This window comes from Dipodomys merriami, unplaced genomic scaffold, assembly GCF_024711535.1.
Source record: "Dipodomys merriami isolate MVZ:Mamm:240054 unplaced genomic scaffold, mDipMer1.0.p SCAF_56, whole genome shotgun sequence".
NCBI lineage: Eukaryota > Metazoa > Chordata > Mammalia > Rodentia > Heteromyidae > Dipodomys > Dipodomys merriami.
The window spans coordinates 2,654,261-2,672,848 of NW_027206135.1; the positions used below are offsets into that span (position 1 = coordinate 2,654,261).

The 18,588-nt window shown below is 38.8% G+C and overlaps 1 protein-coding gene across 8 annotated transcripts in view; it reads right to left on the bottom strand.

The window, feature by feature from the left end:
- LOC138812171 (WD repeat and FYVE domain-containing protein 2) overlaps positions 1-18,588 on the bottom strand; it is a 273,328-nt gene that overhangs the window by 139,153 nt on the left and 115,587 nt on the right. For all 8 annotated transcript variants that reach the window (XR_011367562.1, XM_070000140.1, XM_070000146.1 and 5 more), the window contains exons 5-6: positions 16,125-16,275; positions 1,387-1,499 (exon numbers count right to left, since the gene is read on the bottom strand). Coding sequence is in view for 7 of the 8 variants with exons in the window: in XM_070000140.1 (XP_069856241.1) it covers positions 1,387-1,499; positions 16,125-16,275 (264 nt within the window). In the remaining variant the exon portion in view is untranslated. The remainder of the gene's footprint in view (positions 1-1,386; positions 1,500-16,124; positions 16,276-18,588) is intronic.

The window sequence follows — 18,588 nt, forward strand, 5'->3', positions numbered from 1 at the left end:
ATCACAGATCAAAGCTAGCCCCCAAATTATCAAAACTTTATCTCAAAAACAAGCTGGGGTGGAAATAGTGCTGTGGCTCAAGTGGTAGAGTGCTTGCCTTGAGCTGAAGAGCTGAGGGACAGTGCCCATGCCCAGAGTTCAGGCCCCACAATTGGGGGGAAAGCTGGATTATAGGGCTATAGATCCCAAAAGTTATCAAAACCCTATCTCAAAAAGAAGCTGGGTTATAGAGTTGTAGTGGTACACACCTGTGGTCCTAACTACTTGAGAGGTGGAGGTAGGAAGATCATGTTTTTGAAACCTTACCTGAAAAACAAAGTAAAAAAATGCAAAGGGACTGGGGCATGACTCAGGTGGTAGAGCACTTGATCCCAGTATGTGAAGGTGAGGGAGAAGGAACACACAGGAGAGTCAATGAGAAAAGACTGGAATCCTATCCATAAGGAAAGTTTCTATGCAATTTTCCTTGCAAAGTCACAGATAATTAAAGCGATGTTTTATGAATCTTTATCCTTGGACTTAATTTTCCCTTTACTGCATGTATCTTCTCCTTTAGGAACTCTCTTATGACTGGATTGGTACTATCCAGTTTCACAATCTCTTTCACCTACTGCTATTCTTATATGACATCCAAACTGAGCATTATTCCTGATCTATGCTAAACCATGGGTTAATCATTTGCAAGAACACAAGAGCCCAATAATGACCATGGCAACAAGCAGTGGCTCATTTCCTGGGGTCAACATTCTCTAAAGCCTATGCTACATCCTAAAAATGCTACTAAAGCATGAATCATCATCATCATCTATTCAAGTCTTTCAAAGACTAAAAATGACTGCTTTCTATCACCTTGCTTAAATGATCATGAAAAGATGAGAAACAAAATAAAACTCAGGTTATCAACTTCAGGACCCAGAAGCAAGGGAGAGATGAACATGTCCCTTTTGATGTTGTCTAGCTAGCCTTGATGACAGCATTTTTCTTGTCCAGTGATTTTTCTGGCAACACCATCTTTTCACTCTAAGCGTGGCCAGACAGACTGAAGCAGCTGTCCTTCCTTTCAGCCTTCTGGGGTCAGAGCAGTTGCCACAGAGTCTCAATCATCTCATTAATGCATGCCAACACTGGCTTTCTCAAATGTAATATGAAAGCTAAATCACCAACATTTTCAAAATAGATGCTTTCTCTTATTTGGATTATGGAGAAAAATTTTTGAGATAATCTCTTACTGAACTATTCTGAAATCATTTATGCATGTCCTGTTTCTTTGCCCAAGCACAGGTTGTGCTTTGCTATTTTCAAACCCTATCATGTGAACATCAGAATACACAGCGGGTGACAGCACACCATGAGGTCTGTACAGGATGATTTTGCTTTGACTCCTACCTGTGTGTCCTCTGAAGCTTGTGACCAGCATGCAGTTTTCTTGTTCCAGTTTGAGGATTGTTACTTGGCCTGAATGGTCACCAATAAACACATGTCGGGTTTCCACATCAAATCTGTCATGTAAGCATTAAGGAATGTTTCTCAAAATTGAAGGCATCAGGGAGCAGGAGGCCCATAGAGGGAGAAAAACAGACATAAATTTACCAAGAAATGTACAAATGACATGCTGAGGGAACCTGAAGACAGTGTTGAAAGACACAAAAGTGGACTTGACAAAATGAAGGTCATACTGTACCAGTGGGTCGTAGGACTCAATGTGTCAAAGATGCCACTTATTCGTATGTTACTTTATAAACTTGATATAACCTTAATGAAATGTCAGTGTGTTACTTTCCAGAGCTAGATAATGTTCATTACAAAGTTCATATAAAAAATAAGTAAAATACTTTGAAAATAAGAACAGAGGATAGAGGGTAGAGGAGTCAAAGCTACTATATATTTAAAATGATATAAAGGAGAATTTGAAGGTTTTTCTTTTTTTTTATGCAGGGAAGAAGGGTTAAATATACCCTAACGAAAATACTTTCTTACCGCATTTAATAAAAAAAGGATTTGCATTTTTAACTGGAAGCTGCCAGGGCATCAGGACTTGATGCCCCCATACTGCTAATTAATTCCCCAGTGTCTCTTCAGAAATGTATTAGCCCCATTCTCCTCTGGTGTAAATCCTGTGGTTACTTCTTACCAGGGGTTGATTCTTATCATCACTTAGCCACTTTCAATTTGCATTCACTAAAGGAATATTCTTTCTAATGTGAGAGTTGTGTGCTTTTTAAAATCTAAGTAATTTTTATTGTATCTTTTCCCCAGTATGAAAATCTTTTGTACTTTTTAACCTTAAACTGTGCTACTGCAGTTAATGATAGGGCTGTGGCTCTCCACCTTCTTTTTGATGATCTGCAGGGGAAGACTAAAACACCTTTATCTGGAATCCTCGATTTGGTAAATGTACCACAAGTCCAATCTGTTCAAATTGAGTCTCCATGCCTTTCATCAGGTGTTTATCTAGGGACTTCTTAATTATTGAAATATCTGTTATAAATGTAGTTCGTGATTATTCTCTTTAGAAGCAGAACTTGTTGAATGCACAGCCTATCATACTTCTTTAAAATGTGGTAATGGTACAAAAATAGATAAACAAACCAGTGAAACAGAATAGAAAGTCTAGAAACAGACCCACAAAGCATACAGAAATCTAGTACCTCTCTGGATAAAGGTAGCTTTTCAAAAAAGTAAGGAAAAGATACACTAAAAAATACATCGGCACAAACTACAGAGCTATTTCTGGGTGTGTGGGGGGAACCCAAGAAACAAATTCCAAATAAATTAGAAACTGCATGTAGGAAATAAAAATACACATTTCCTTTTAACTGTGGACTGGGAGAAGCTATACCTCAAAACCACAAACCAAAATACTATAATAAGCAAAATCAAAAGACAAACTAGAAAAATACTTACAACATATCACAAAGGCTCCAAATCCCTAATACAAAAAGAGCAACCAAGATGAGAAAGAACACAAGCCAAATACAAATGAAATAGTGCTGTGTATGATGAGTGAACCCAGCAGCTGACTGCTGCTCCCTTTTGCAAGGCTGCTTACAAAACTGGCATAGTATTTGGGATCCTGGATTTTGAGAGGGTTCCCATCTTAACTGGAAAGAATCATCTGTTGTAACTATACAAGTCATATAGCTTATGCTGAATACCTGCTTTGTGTCTGGAAGTTTGCAATCTTGGTATATGCCAGGTAGAAGCTGTCTATGTGACTTCTAGGCCCAGTTTCCTTTCCCCCTGTTTTGAAGAGGGCTCTTGTTATGTTTCCCAAGCTGGTCTGGAACTCACAATGGTCTACCTGAGTGCTGAAATTATGGGCATGTACCACCACATCCAGGTAGGCACAGAGTTTATCTAATGAGGTACTCTAGTAGACAGCACCTAGTCATCCTATTTTCAGAGATCTAGCCTAGCAAACGATATCATCAATAGCTATGCACTGTATATAACTAAAGTTGGAGAATAGGCCAACAGTTCAACAGGGGCTTTGCTGAATTAACTATATTACATCCTATAATAAAAGAGTAAGCAGCTTAAAATTCCAACAAAAGACCTTCATAGACTGTTTTTCTAGGATTCATTATTAAGTGGAAGAAAGAAGTCAAAGCATATGAGAGTATGCAAGCTATACTACCTTTGTTCGGGAGAGGGAGGGACATGAAATGTATGTGTGTGTGTGTGTGTGTGTGTGTGTGAGAGAGAGAGAGAGAGAGAGAGAGACAGAGAGAGAGAGAGAGAGAGAGAGAGAGAGAGAGAGAGAGAGAGAGAGAGAGAGAGAGAGAGAGAGAGAGAGAACAGTAATATTGAAAAAGGAATCATTTGTAAGGATTAGTGTCTGACAAAAATGGCCGCTCCTCATTATTTACCATAGCTAAGATATGGAACCAACCAGATGCCCCTCAGTAGATGAATGGATCAAGAAAATGTGATATAGGTATATATGTATATATATATATATATATATGTATATATACACAATGGACTTCTATGCCTCCGTCAAAAAAAATGACATTGCCTCTTTTGTTAGGAAATGGAAAGACTTGGAAAAAAATTATATTAAGTTAAGTTAGCCAGGCCCAAAGAAACATAGGTCCCATGGTTTCCCTTGTTTGCAGTGACTAGTACATGTCTAGGACAAGCAGAATAGGTCAAAGGCTATGTACATACGACCATATGAAATAATGTTAAGCAAAATGTACCCCAAGACAGGGACACAAGAGGTTTTTTGTTTTGTTTTGTTTTTCTCTTGCTTGCTAGTGTTTTTAATGTACTTACGATACACTATGTGATGCTTTTGTTTCTATTGTAGGTTCTTCCCCCATGGTATAACCCCATTTTCACTGGATTTGATGCTGGTGCTCTGCACCTTGTATATATAATTTTGTACTTTGGGGAGGGGAAGGGATATTGCAGAATGCTTAAATGAAGATGCAGGTTGACCCATTGTGACGATGAGATATACAGGACACTATATTGAAAGTGAACTTTACAATGTCGGGGTAGGGGGGCGAGAGGAGTTGCAGAGGGAAGTGATGAGAGGGGGAAAATAAAGGAAGAGGTAACAATGCTCACTACGAAGTGTACTCATTACCCTATTCATATAACTGTAACCTCTCTGTACAACATTTTTACAATTAAAAAAATAGTTAAAAAAAAAAAAAAAGGCTGCTCCTGAGGAGGGAAAGATGGGTGAAGGGACAGTGATGGAAGTCAAGTTTCTCTCATTATAGTTTCTATTTTGGAAACTTGTAACTAGGTGGCATATTAAATCAAAAAAATTTAAAATTTTTATTGTTATTATGAAGGCAATGTACAGAGGGTTTACAGTTACATAAGACAGGTAAAGAGTACATTTCTTTTCAGACAAATGTTATAGAAAGTAAAGTAAAATGAATAAACCTATCAATGGATGACATAGTCACATAAATGAAAGAAACATTTCAAATGACTTTATAACACAACATTTTGATAGGGTAAGGTGATATACCAGCATTATGAAAATTAAGACAGAAGGACTGCTTGAGTCCAAGATTTCAAAACTAGCCTGGGCAGCAAAGCAAGACTCTACCTCAAAAAGAAAAAGAAAAAACAAAAAACAAAGGAACATTTTGAATATGTATCCTTGGTAGAAAATGTTGTACGGATAAAAGGAGTTCTAAAGAAATCTACATTTGGGGCTGGGAAGTTGGCTCAGTGGTAGAGCGCTTGCCTTGCATACCTGAGGCCCTGGGTTTGATTCCTCAGCACCACATAAGCGAAAAGAAAAAAGCCGGAAGTGGCACTGTGGCTCAAGTGGTAGAGCGCTAGCCTTGAGCTGAAGAGCTGAGGGACAACGCCCAGGCCCAGAGTTCAGGCCCCACAACCGGACCAAAAAAAGAAAAAAAGAAATCTAAATTTTTATTAATTATTATTAATGATTACAATATCACTTATTATTTTGAAGCATTTAAATATACCATAAAATATAGTAAATAAGGAGTTATATAAATGACTTAGAAACCAAGATTTTCTGTCCAAGATGAAAGAATCAAGTACAAAAAGGAAGTAAAAGACCTATACTAAATCTGAGTTAAAATATCTATTAACTGATAATATATTTGCTTAAAAAGTAACACACACACACACACACACACTTCCTAGCTCCCTCTGAATAGTATTCTTCACTGAAAGAATAGTTGATTCCAGGACAGGTACAGAAAATGATCAACATGAGCTTGAGATCTGTTGTGCCAGAAAGCAAGGAAGGCACCATAGACTAATGGGCTCACAGTGAGCAGTTGAGAAGTGAGGGGCATTGAGGGAGGGGAGGGGAGCAGGGAGGCATTCGGATCAATGGTAAATATGTGGTAAATATGTCATTATGTATTTATTCAGACCCACAGAATATAAAAGGCCCAAGGGTGAGTTGTAACATAAACTACAACATGTCGATACATGATTATAGATAATAATAAATGGACCACTCTGCTGAGGGATGGGATGTATGGGAAATCTCTGTACTTGCTGGAAGTTTTACTGTGATTCTAAAACTGCTCCACAAAATAGTCTTTAAAAATAATTATAAAAACATGTAGAAGGCTAGAATATGGCTCAGAGTGGTTGTCTGTCATGTGTGAGGCGTTGGGTTTGATCTTCAGCCAACACACACACACACACACACACACACACACACACAGCCAACACACACACACACACACACACACACACACACACACACACACACACACACACACACACACACACACACACACACACACACACACACACACACACACACACACACACACACACACACACACACACACTGGAGCCAATATGATATGCTTCTTCCTAGCCAAAGAATGGACGATTTAACATTTAAAAAGATAACATTTATTAAAATATTAAACAGTTATTTTTAAAAACTGAAAACAAAATAGTTCATATTAGTGTTCAAAAAAGATTTCCGCCAATGTTGGAAATGATCTGTACAACTTGGGGGGTGTGGGGGTAGGGAAAGTAGGAAAAAAATGAGGGAAAGGGTAACAAGTTTGACAAGAAATGTGCTCATTACCTTGTTTATGTAACTGTAACCCCTCTGTATATCACCTTAACAAGAAAAAAAAAAAGAAAGAAAAGAAAAATATCTTAGCCAGATGCCAGTGGCTCATACCTATAATTCCAGCTATTCAGTAGGCTGAGATCTGAGGATCAAGATTTGAAGCCATTCAGGGCAGAAAAGTCAAGCCGAACTATGACTTAAGTATTAATATTTGAACATCAGCCCTGAGTGAAAAAGCTAAGGTACAGCACCAAGGCTCTGAATTTAAGCCCTAATACTAGTAAGAAAAAAATAAATGAATAAAACAAGCAAAAATGATCACCTTAAACATATCTTAATTATAAAGATAAAGATGAAATAGATGCAATCTCATAGTTTACACTTTTTACATCTGCAAATGAGTAATGGTATTCTCTAAAGAACATAAATTCAACAAAAACTAGAAGAAGGTTGAAATTAAGATGATAGTTAAGTACAACCTCAAACCGGAGAGGCTGACATTGTAAGTATGAAAGGAAAAAAACTGAGATAATCTTCACAGTTTTTCAATATTCTTTACCTGAGTGGGAGTAAATCTAAGAGATTATAGTTGGTGGGAAGACATTCTACTACAGAGGGTAGTTTTCCTAATATAAATAACACTTGCATCATTTTTTATGAAAAGATAATATGGTCAAACATGGTGAAATAACAGACACTGACAGGAAAAAAAAAAAACAGAGAAAGTACTTGCAAATTTAAAGACTAAGAGGAAAAGAGAGGAACGCAAACATTGCCATTGTCTACCACCAAGCTTCCCTGGGACCTTTGGGAAAATGGAATTCTGTGGTATCCAGTTTGCAGATGACTAACTGAAACACTGTAATATCTAAGTTCTAATCCTGGCCTTACCAAATAATAGTCCTGTGACATCAAACAAATCACTTAATCTTTCTGGGGCTCTCTAAGCTTCACTGTGCCTTGGTTGTTACATTATGAAAATTGAAAATTAGGTTATTTCATATTGACAATACATTATTCTGATAGTGAATGAAATCAGGTAGGCAGAAGAACTTTTTAAACTCTCCAAGGGATGGAAGATGCAAGATAGTTTCTTCCTTTCCTTCACCCTTTCTCTTTATTTTCCTCATCATTATTGTTATTCTGCCTAATAGTATTATATCTCACTATTATTTGAAGCAGAGTTGTAGTTTAAAAATGATTGATGATTTGAAGTTATACACTGATAGCACAATTTTTAAACTGGTCAGTCTTGTGATTGCTCTACTTGAGTATTGGTTATTAAAAACTACCTATTTAGATGGGTACCAGTGGCTCACGCCTGTAATCCTTGCTACTCAGGAGTCTGAGATCTAAGGATTGCAGTTCAAAGCCAGCCTGGGCAGGCAAGGCCATGAAACTCTTATTCCCAATAAACCACCAGAAAACCACAAGTGGTGCTGTGGTTCAAGTGGTAAAACGCTTGCCTTGAGCTGAAGAGCTGAGAGACAGCACTCTGGCCCAGAGTTCAAGCCCCATGACCAAAAAACCCACAAAAAACCTATTTACTTCTCTACTTAGATGTCTGAATTAAATCTAATTACTTCTGTCACTTGTTGACTTGGATCAATGATTGAAGTGGAGGTAGGAAAGAATTACTTTATCTTTGGAGGTCTCTAGTACCACTAAGCTGTCTAATGTAAAATAGAAGTTATGATCTAATTCTCAATCTTTATATATTGTTTTCTCATTATACCTTCACAAATTAAGGGGAAAAATTCTTTTAAGAGTGAAGGGTTAGCTGAGTATGGTCATGCACACCTGTAATCTTAGCACTTGGGAAGCTGAGATAGGAAGGTTGAAAGTTTAAGGCCAGCCTCAAAACAACACCATGTCTCCCCAAAAACCAAAAGCAGAAGGTGGTAGGAAGAAAGGAAGGAGACATGAGAGGGTAGATGAGTAAATGTGTATTACTTAATGCTAGATTGAAAGGTGATTCCTAAAAGTGTAACAGGTTTTTTTTTACTTTTTTTAAAATAAGTTTTTTATTGTGAAAATACTGTACAGAGGAGTTACAATTACATGAGCAAGGTAATGAGTATATTTCTTATCAAGTATTGTTGCCTCCTCCTTTGTTTTTCCCCTACCCTCCAATCTCCACAACTACAACCTCCAGTTACCCACCCCCCTACACCCCCACACCCCCACTCCTCCACCCCTGCCTAAGTTGTAAAGTTTGTTTTTCGACATAGCATCTTGTTGCAATGGGTCAACCTGTAAACAATTTGTTTTTTCCCTTTCCCTCCCCAAATTATAACAACATCAAATACAGTGAAAACAGGGGTTATACCATGGGGGAGGGACATACAAAGCAGCAAAAATATCAAATAGTACCTTATAAATATGTTAGAAACAACAGCAAGAAAGAAAAAACCACTTGTGTCCTTATCTTGGGGTTTATTTCACTTAACATCATCTTATCTGAACTTTTCTGCTTGTCTCAGACATATACTAGTTATTGCAAATAAGGGAAACCATAGGACTTATGTTTCTTTGGGCCTGGCTTACTTCACTTAATATAATTTTTCCAAGTCTTTCCATTTCCTAACAAATGGGGAGATGTCATTCTTTCTGATGGAGGCATGGAATTCCATTGTGTATATATACCACATTTCATTGATCCATTCATCTACTAAGGGGCATCTGGGTTGGTTCCATATCTTAGCTATGGTAAATAATGCTGCAAGAAACATAGTTGTGCTGATAGCTTTAGTATGGTCTTGTTTGTGATCATTTGGGTAAATGCCCAAAAGTGGGAATGCTGGTACATAGGGAAGCTCTATGTGGAGTCTTTTGAGGAACCTCCATACTGCTTTCCAAAGTGGTTGAACAAGTTTACACTCCCACCAACACGGCAGTAGGGTTCCCTTCTGGCCACAGCCCCTCCAGCATCAGTTGTTATTAGAGTTCTTGATTATAGCCATTCTAACTGGAGTGAGATGGTATCTCAATGTTGTTTGGATTTGCATTTCTTTTATGGCAAGAGGTTGAGCGTTTCTTCATGTGTCTGATGCCCATTTTTATTTCCTCTTCAGAGAAGTTTCTCTTTAAGTCTTTAGCCCACTTATTTATTGGGCAGTTGTTACTTTGAGTTCCAAGGGGGGAGTCCAGTCGTGAGGCCTGAACTCTGGGCCTGGGCGCTGTCCCTCAGCTCTTCAGCTCAAGGCTAGCGCTCTACCACTTGAGCCACAGTGCCACTTCCAGCTTTTTTCTTTTTGCTTATGTGGTGCTAAGGAATCAAACCCAGGGCCTCATGCATGCAAGGCAAGCGCTCTACCACTGAGCCACCTTCCCAGCCCTCCAAGTATATTTTAGATATGAGACCCTTGTCTGTTGTACGGCTAGTGAATTCTTCTCCCAATAAATGGGCTTTCTGTTATCTTGCTAGCTATGTCCTTTGCCATGCAGAAGCTTTGCAACTTCATGCAACCCCATTTGTCCAACCTTTCTTTGATTTGTTGTGTTTCTAGGTCTTTAGTAAGAAAATTTCAGCCTGTGCCAAGGAGACCTAGGGTTTCTCCTATTCCTTCCTGTAATGTTTTCAGGGTGTCTGCTTTGACTGCAAGGTCTTTGATCCATTTGGGGTTGATTCTGGTGCAGGGTGATATATAAGGATCTAGTTTTCTACAAGTGATTAACCAATTTTGCCAGCACCATTCACTGAAGAGGCTGTCTTTCTTCCACTCTAATTTTTTAGCTCCCTTATCGAAGATTAGATGGCTAGAGATCTGTGGGTTCATTTCTGGGTTTTCAATTCTATTCCATTGTTCCTGAGGTCTTCTTGTGCCAGTACCAAGCTGTTTTGATTACTATGGCTTTGTAGTAGAGTTTGAAATTTGGTATTGATATTCCTCCAGCACTGTTCTTTCTGTTAAGGATTGTTTTTGCTATTCCGGGTCTTTTATTGTTCCATATGAATTTGTGCAATGCCTCTTCTATTTCCTTGAAGAATGAGGTTAGAATATTGATAGCCATCACACTGAATTTGTAGATAGCCTTGGGAAGTATTGCCATTTTCATGATTTTGATCCTTCCAATCCAGGAGCATGGGAGGTTTTTCCATTTTTTAAGTTCTGTTTTGATTTTCTTTTTCAGGTTTTTAAAGTTTTCATCATAGAGGTCCTTCCTTTCTTTAGTTAATTCCTAGGTATTTTATATTTTGTGGGGCTATTACAAAAGGAGTTGCTTTCAGGCGGGCTCTTCTCATTGTTTGCATACAGAAAAGCCATTGATTTTTGAGGGTTAATTTTATACCCTGATACTTTGCCAAAGTTTCTAATCAGCTCAAATAATTTGGGAGTGGAGTCCGTGGGATTTACTTCATCTTTCCCTATTTGTATCCCTTTTAGGTTTGCATCTTGTCTTATTGCTGTAGGTAGGCATTCTAATACTAAATTGAAGAGAAGTGGAGAGAGTGGACATCCTTATCTGGTTCCTGAGTTAAGAGGAAATGGCTTTAGTTTTTCACCATTAAGAATAATGCTGGCTGTAGGTTTGTTATATACAAACTTTATTGTATTGAGGAATGTTCCATGGATTCCTAATTTTTCCAGAGCCTTCATCATAAAGGGGTGTTGGATCTTGTCTAATGCTTTTTCTGCATCTATTGAGATTACCATGTGGTTCTTATCCTTGCTCTTGTTGATGTGATAAATTATATTAATTGATATGAGTATATTGAACCAGCATTGCATCCCTGAAATGAATCTTGTTTGATCGTGGTGTATGATTTTTTGGATGAATTATTGAAGTCAATTGGTCAAAATTTTGTTGAGAAGTTTTACATCGATGTTCATGAAAGAAATGGGTCTATACTAATAGTATAATTGTTTATTAAGAATCTGCTTATAAGGCTACAGCAAAAACTTCCATTCTGAGAACAGTCACATGATTCCCAGAACTATCAAACCATCAATGTTCAGCACTGGAAAAATACTCAGAAAGAAGTACTGGCATTTAGGTCCAAAGTCATTAGACCTGGCAAAGCACAGCTAGTGGGGGTTGGGGCATCTTCTCCAAGGGCCTGTCTAGTACTACAACTCCCTTCTACCTCCACAGCAAGAGTCATTAGAAGATCACTACTACAAGCCCAGGGGTTAATAATTTCAACACACTTGTGTTGTGTGTGTGTGTGTGTGTGTGTGTGTGTGTGTGTGTGTGTGTGTGTGTGTGTGTGTGTGTGTGTGCGCGCGCACGCGCGCAGGCTACTTATATATAATAACATGACTTTCTGCTTGGTAATCAAAAGGAAGAGTCACAAAATGAAGATGATGGTTTTTGGAGCCGGTGGCTATCATTGTATATAAATAGATGAGTACAGAAGAGATACAGTAGTATTTGTTTTTTGTTTTGCATTTTCAGACATTTTAAATAGCTAAGTTCTTGAGGACAGATCCTGCATTTCTGTCCACATTCCATGCTTGGCTAAGTGATACAGAACATTTATGGAATATGCACCATCAGGTTTGGCTAGGGACACAGAATCCAGCACCAGATCAAATTCCATCCCTGCCATTAATTCATTAGTTCTGGTCTTAAGGAGGGATGTAACCCAGTGGGCTATACACCTGGGCCTGCTGGTGATTTTCCTCCTTGCTAGGTGGCTTCAGAGATCATGGGAGCCTTCTAGCTGCTGCTGCCTTATTTCAAAAAAGAGGGCAAATTTTAAAAAAAGAGAAAAAGAAAAATTATATTTTAACATGTATAGCATGATTTAACTATGTACGTATTATGTAATAATTCCATAACGAATAAACATATTCATTAAAACAGCCATCATGTATATGTATATGAGGGGGTGGGGGGTGGTGGTGAGTGTATATGTTAAAGGAAGACTGGATATTTATGTTCCCTCCCAAATTCTTAGATTGAAACCCACTGCCTAATACAATGCTAGTAAGAGTTGGACCTTTGAGAAATGATTAGGTTACAAGAGTGAGGCCCTCATGAATAAGCCTAGTATGTTTATAAAACAGACCTGAGCCAGGTGCAGGTGACTCATGTTTGTAAGACTAATTACTTAAGAGGTAGAGATATGAGGAGCACAGTTCCAGGCCAGCCAGGGCAGCAAAGTCCATGTGACTCTTATCTCTAATAAACTACTCAGAAAAAGCTTCGAGTGATGGTGTGGCTCAAGTGGTAGAGTGCAAGCCTTGAGCACATGCAGGCTCAGGCACAGTGCCCAGGCTCTGAGTTCAAGCCCCAGGGGCCAGCACAAAAACAACAAAAAGAGACCTGATAAAGCTACTCTGCTTCTCTAGTATGCGGGGACATTTACAAACTGATATGCTGGCCCTCAGCACACATGGAATCTGTTGCTGCTTTGATCTTAGATGTCTTAGTCTTCAGAACTGTGAAAAAATAAGTATCTGTTGTTTATAACCACTTAGGTTATAATCATCCACAACAGCAGTTTAAATAGCCTGAAGAAAGACAGGGTGGACTAAAGGCTCTTCTAGTTATAACACTATGAAAAATTATTCATCTGTCAACAAGAAAATTCATGTATTCAATTCAAGCACTGTACTCACCTGAACTGGCTTTCAGAAAGGAGAATCTGGAGTTCCTTGTATTCCCAAATAGCACTACCCGCTCAAAGGTAAGCTGATCTTGCTTCCCACTTCTTGTCATCCTTGTCTCTGATTTTCTTGGTAACATGCCACTTTTACTTCCACAATGGTCATTTTTAGTTTCATTTTTTTCTTTCCAGTGAGAAAAATATCAGCCTACACACACACACACACACACACACACACACACACACACACACACACACACACACACACACACACACACACACACACACACACACACACACACACACACACACACACACACCAGCATACTGCTACACATCTACAAAGAAATTGCAGTGCACCTTGTCATATAATTGAAATTTACTAACTATCAACTTTGTATGGAGATGAAAATGAAAAAGCAGGCCTTACTGCTTATATCTGGCATTTGTTAATCAATAATCTATCTCCACTACTTACTTAATTGCTTACCGGTGGAAAGGCTACTTAAAACAAAAAAGACCAAAAACCTAATAATTCCAGAGTCCTTTAATCCTTGCACTGGGAGTGACATCTACATATGTTCTATATCAGTTGGCACTGAGCTTTCTGGAGCTCAGCCAGGCACAAATGAGGATTACCCAGCAAGTATAAGAGTGCTAGAGCTGTTCATGATTACATGCCTCGCAGGGATTCACCTTGAACATCTGGACCCTGATGACGGGAGACAATAGCACTCACTCTAGATCCTAGGAAAGTCTTATGCCTGAAGCAAAGATTTCATCATTACCAGGGAAAGATGAGCTCACCTTCTATGGTCCTGGCAGAGTAGCCTCTCAATAAATAATTTAAAAATGAATGGATCAAAGACCTCGAAGTCAAAGCAGACACCATGAAAACATTACAGGAAGGAATAGGAGAAACCCTAGGTCTCCTTGGCACAGGATGAAATTTTCTTACTAGAGACCCAGAAACACAACAGATCAAAGAAAGGTTGGAAAATGGGATTGCATGAAGTTGCAGGGCTTCTGCATGGCAAAGGACATAGCTAGCAAGATCAAAGAAAGCCCACAGATTGGGAAAAGATCTTCACTAGTCATATAATGGACAAGGGTCTCATATCTAAAATATACCTCGAACTCAAAAACTTAAATCCTCCAACAAACCCCCAAAGAAACAACTGCCCAATAAATAAGTGGGCTAAAGACTTAAAGAAAAACTCCTCTGAAGAGGAAATAAGAATGGCCAATAGACATATGAAGAAATGCTCAACCTCTCTAGCCATAACAGAAATGCAAATCAAAACAACATTGAGATACCACCTCACCCCAGTTAGAAGGGCTATAATCAAGAACTTTAATAACAACAGATACTGGAGGGGCTATGGCCAGAAGGGAACCATACTGCATTGTTTGTGGGAATGTAAACTTGTTCAACCACTCTGGAAAGCTGCATGGAGGTTCCTCAAAAGACTCCACATAGAGCTCCCCTATGACCCAGCAATCCCACTTTTGGGCATTTACCAAAATGATCGCAAACAAGACCAAACACACACACAACACACAGGAATTCTATGCCTCCATCAGAAAGAAACACACACACACACACACACACACACACACACACACACACACACACACACACACACACACACACACACACACACACACACACACACACACACACACACACACACACACACACACACACACACACACACACACACACGAATTCTATGCCTCCATCAGAAAGAATGACATTGCCCCATTTGTTAGGAAATGGAAAGACTTGGAAAAAATTATATTAAGTGAAGTAAGCCAGGCCCAAAGAAAGAGGTCTTATGGTTTCCCTTATTTGCAATAACTAGTATATGAGTATATGTCTGGGCCAAGCAGAAAAGGTCAAAAGCTATGTACATATGACCAGATAAGATGATATTAAGCAAAATAAACCCCTATAGGGACACAAGTGGTTTTTTCTTTCTTGCTATTGTTCCTAATGTATTTATAATGTACCACGTGATTTTTTTTTGATTTTTGTATGTTCTTCCCCCATGGCATAACCCGTTTTCACTGTATTTGATGCCAGTGCCCTGCATCTTGTATATACACTTCTCTAGCTTGGAGAGGGGAAGGAAAAAAACAAAATACTTAAATAGGGATACAGGTTGACCCATTGTAACAATGAGATGTACAAGATACTATGTTGAAAATGAACTTTACAATTTAAGCAGGGAGGGGGGGTGAGGGGAGGAGGAGGTAGGAGGTAGGAGGGAAGGGATGCTAGGGGAAAACCAAGGGAGGAGATAACAATGCTTGATAGGAAATGTACTCATTACCTTGCTCCTGTAACTGTAACCCCTCTGTACAGTATTTTTCCTTTTTTTGCCAGTCATGGGGCCTGTACTCTGGGCCTGGGCACTGTCCCACAGCTCTTCAAAGCTAGTATTCTACCACTTGAGCCACAGAGCCACATTCAGCTTTTTCTGCTTATGTGGTGCTGAGAAATCAAACCCAGGGCCTCATGCATGCAAGGTAAGCACTCTACCACTGAGCCACTTTCCCAGCCCTCTGTATGGTATTTTTACAATAAAAAACGTATTTAAAAAAATGAATGGAACCCTGCAGTTTTCTCCTTAAGCACCAAATAGAGATTTACAACATTACTGTCTGTAAAGGAAGTGCAAAAACCTAAAGGTTGCGTTTTGGTGATGGTTTCATCTCAATGTACCATAGTTTTCTGCAGCTAAGGCTCCTACACCTGGGCTGTGTATGTCTGGATGTCAGAACCATATTACAGTTCTGTGTCACAGCAGTCAGCAGGGTCTATTATTTCAAGTGAAGTTAACTTACTCCATTCTTACATCAGGGCTCTTGAAAACTTGTGTCTTAACAAAGCTTCTGAACATTTTCCACACTGGCCAACTCAGCAAATCATAGGAACATTTCATGTACATGCCCCCAATTTCATGACTCAGAGGTCAACAGCTAAATTCTCACCACGGAGTTTCGTCTGGCAAAGGATACTGCAGGCCTGAGGCCACAGCGCTGGTGCGATAGCCTCCCAGGCGTTGCCCACTCTCAGAGCAGTGCCAGGCAAACTGCTTATCCTGTCCCGTGCTCAGCACCCACTCCAGCTCCAGGACAAAAAGGACCATCGTCACTCGGCTCTGATGCGCTAGAAACCAAGAGACAAAAAAATACAATGTATAATGAAAGCATCCTAAGAAGACTTGGAAAGCATGGGCCTGAGAAGCATCATCCCTTTCCCCCTACCCTACCAAAGAGCTAACAATCATATGCTGTTAGGGCCAAGGCAGAACAGTAGTTCTTATCAGGGCAGGATTCCCTTGTAGACAGGCATGCCTGAATTTTTGTTTTTGTTTTTGTTTTTTTGGGGTCCGGTCGTGCGGCCTGAACTCTGGGCCTGGGTGCTGTCCCTCAGTTCTTCAGCTCAAGGCTAGCGCTCTACCACTTGAGCCACAGTGCCACTTCTGGCTTTTTTCTTTTTGCTTATGTAGTGCTGAGGAATCGAACCCCAGGGCCTCATGCATGCAAGGCAAGTGCTCTACCACTGAGCCACCTTCCCAGCCCTATTTTTTTTACAATGACCCACCTCTACCTGTTGCTCCACTCCTACTCCACTTGTGCTAACCCAAGAATCATTGTCTCAAAGAGCTTCAAATGACTTGGCCATGTTTCTCAACATATTAAGGTTGCTACCCAGTGTGATCATAAAACAATCAGGAATGACATTTGTAATGTCTTGCCACTTTAAATGCACTTTTCATAAAATTAAAGCATGTACTGTTTCTGTTGTTGAAGAGTGTTTTGGAAATTTTTAATGAAATTACAAATGAACAACTTTCTGTTCAAATATATAGAAAAAAAAAGGCAGCATGATAAAAAGAGAATGAAATCTGTTATGCCAAAAGACAAATATATGAGATAATGAATCCAGTTTTGGGGCTTGAACTCAGGGCCTAGCTTTTTTTCATTCAAGGGTAGTGTTTTACCACTTGAGCCACAACTCTGCTTGCTGCTTTTTGGTGATAAATTGGAGATAAGAGTTTCATGGACTTTTTCCTGCTCAGGCTGGCTTTGAACTGCTATTCTCGATTATAGTTTCCAGAATAAGGATTCTGAATATTTATAACATGGATGAAAAGATCTTTAGGAGTCTGTCTATGAAATCATATTTTTAGTCAAAGACTACTTTTGACCTTTATGGTGGTTGGTTCTCTAGAAGGCAGATACAATGATAGAGAAGTCATAGTATTGCTGCTTCCATATTCCCTGAGATTCTTTCTTTTTAAGTATCAGATTTAAAACAAACAGGCATTTGTTGAATTGGCTATCCTGTGGGTACTCCTTTTGTTGTTTATTTGTCTGCTTTTTGAGGTAGGGTCTCACTACATAGCCCTGGATGGCTTTGAATTCACAATTATCCTGCCTCAGCCTCCCAAGTATTGACAATTCAGGTTTATACATCATGTCCAAATACTTCACCCCATCCTTATAGTTATAAGAATTATTATTATTACCATTAATATTGCATAGTTATATAAAGAGGTTTCAAGTCCATAAATTATGTTATGAGTACAATGCATCTTGATCAGTCTCACCTCTTCCATCGTTCTCCCCTACATTACTGCCCTGCACATGAGCAGAAAAGTGTCTGTTGAGCACCTGTTCTCAGTGATGTAGACATCACTTAATGTTTCTTAATGTTGACCCAACAGTGCATTTCTGGGATAAAATTGACTTGCTAAGTTTTTAACATATTACTGGATTTGGTTAAATGAAGTATGGTAGACTACTTTTCTGTTCTTGTTATTTTTTAGCATCTGATTTGATATGAAATACTGATTTCATAGAATGGGCTGGAAAGTCTTTCATTTCTCCAAAGATTTGGTTCATTATGAAATAATCTTCTTTATCCTTGGTAATCATCTTTGCTCAGAGATCTTCTTTGATATTAACAAAACTATCTAGCTTCATTTTAATTAGTGTCTTCTCATGACATATCTTCTTCCATTTTCTGAACTTATATCCTTAAACTTAAAGTCAGCTGTGAACATCTTATATTCTATTCTAAGATTGTAATTCAATCTGACAGTCTGCCTTTTAAATTGGCTTTAGATCATTTATTGCTATTGTCAATGTTATATTTAAAGCTATCATCTTTCTGTTTGTTTTGTATTTTTCATATTTTTTCCTTGTCTTTTTTTCCTCTTGGAACTATTTTCTAATTCTATTTTATTGCCTTGGTTAGCTTATAAGCTGCAATTGTTACTTTAATGACTGTTCTAGGATTATTTGTAATTTCTTGTTGTTACCTACTAGAGTCCTTCCTTAACATTTCATGTATATATAGCATAAAAACTGTGCAATGGGGCTGGGAAGGTGGCTCAGTGGTAGAGAGCTTGCCTTGTACGCTTGAGGCCCTGGGTTCGATTCCTCAGCACCACATAAGCAGAAAAAAAAAAGC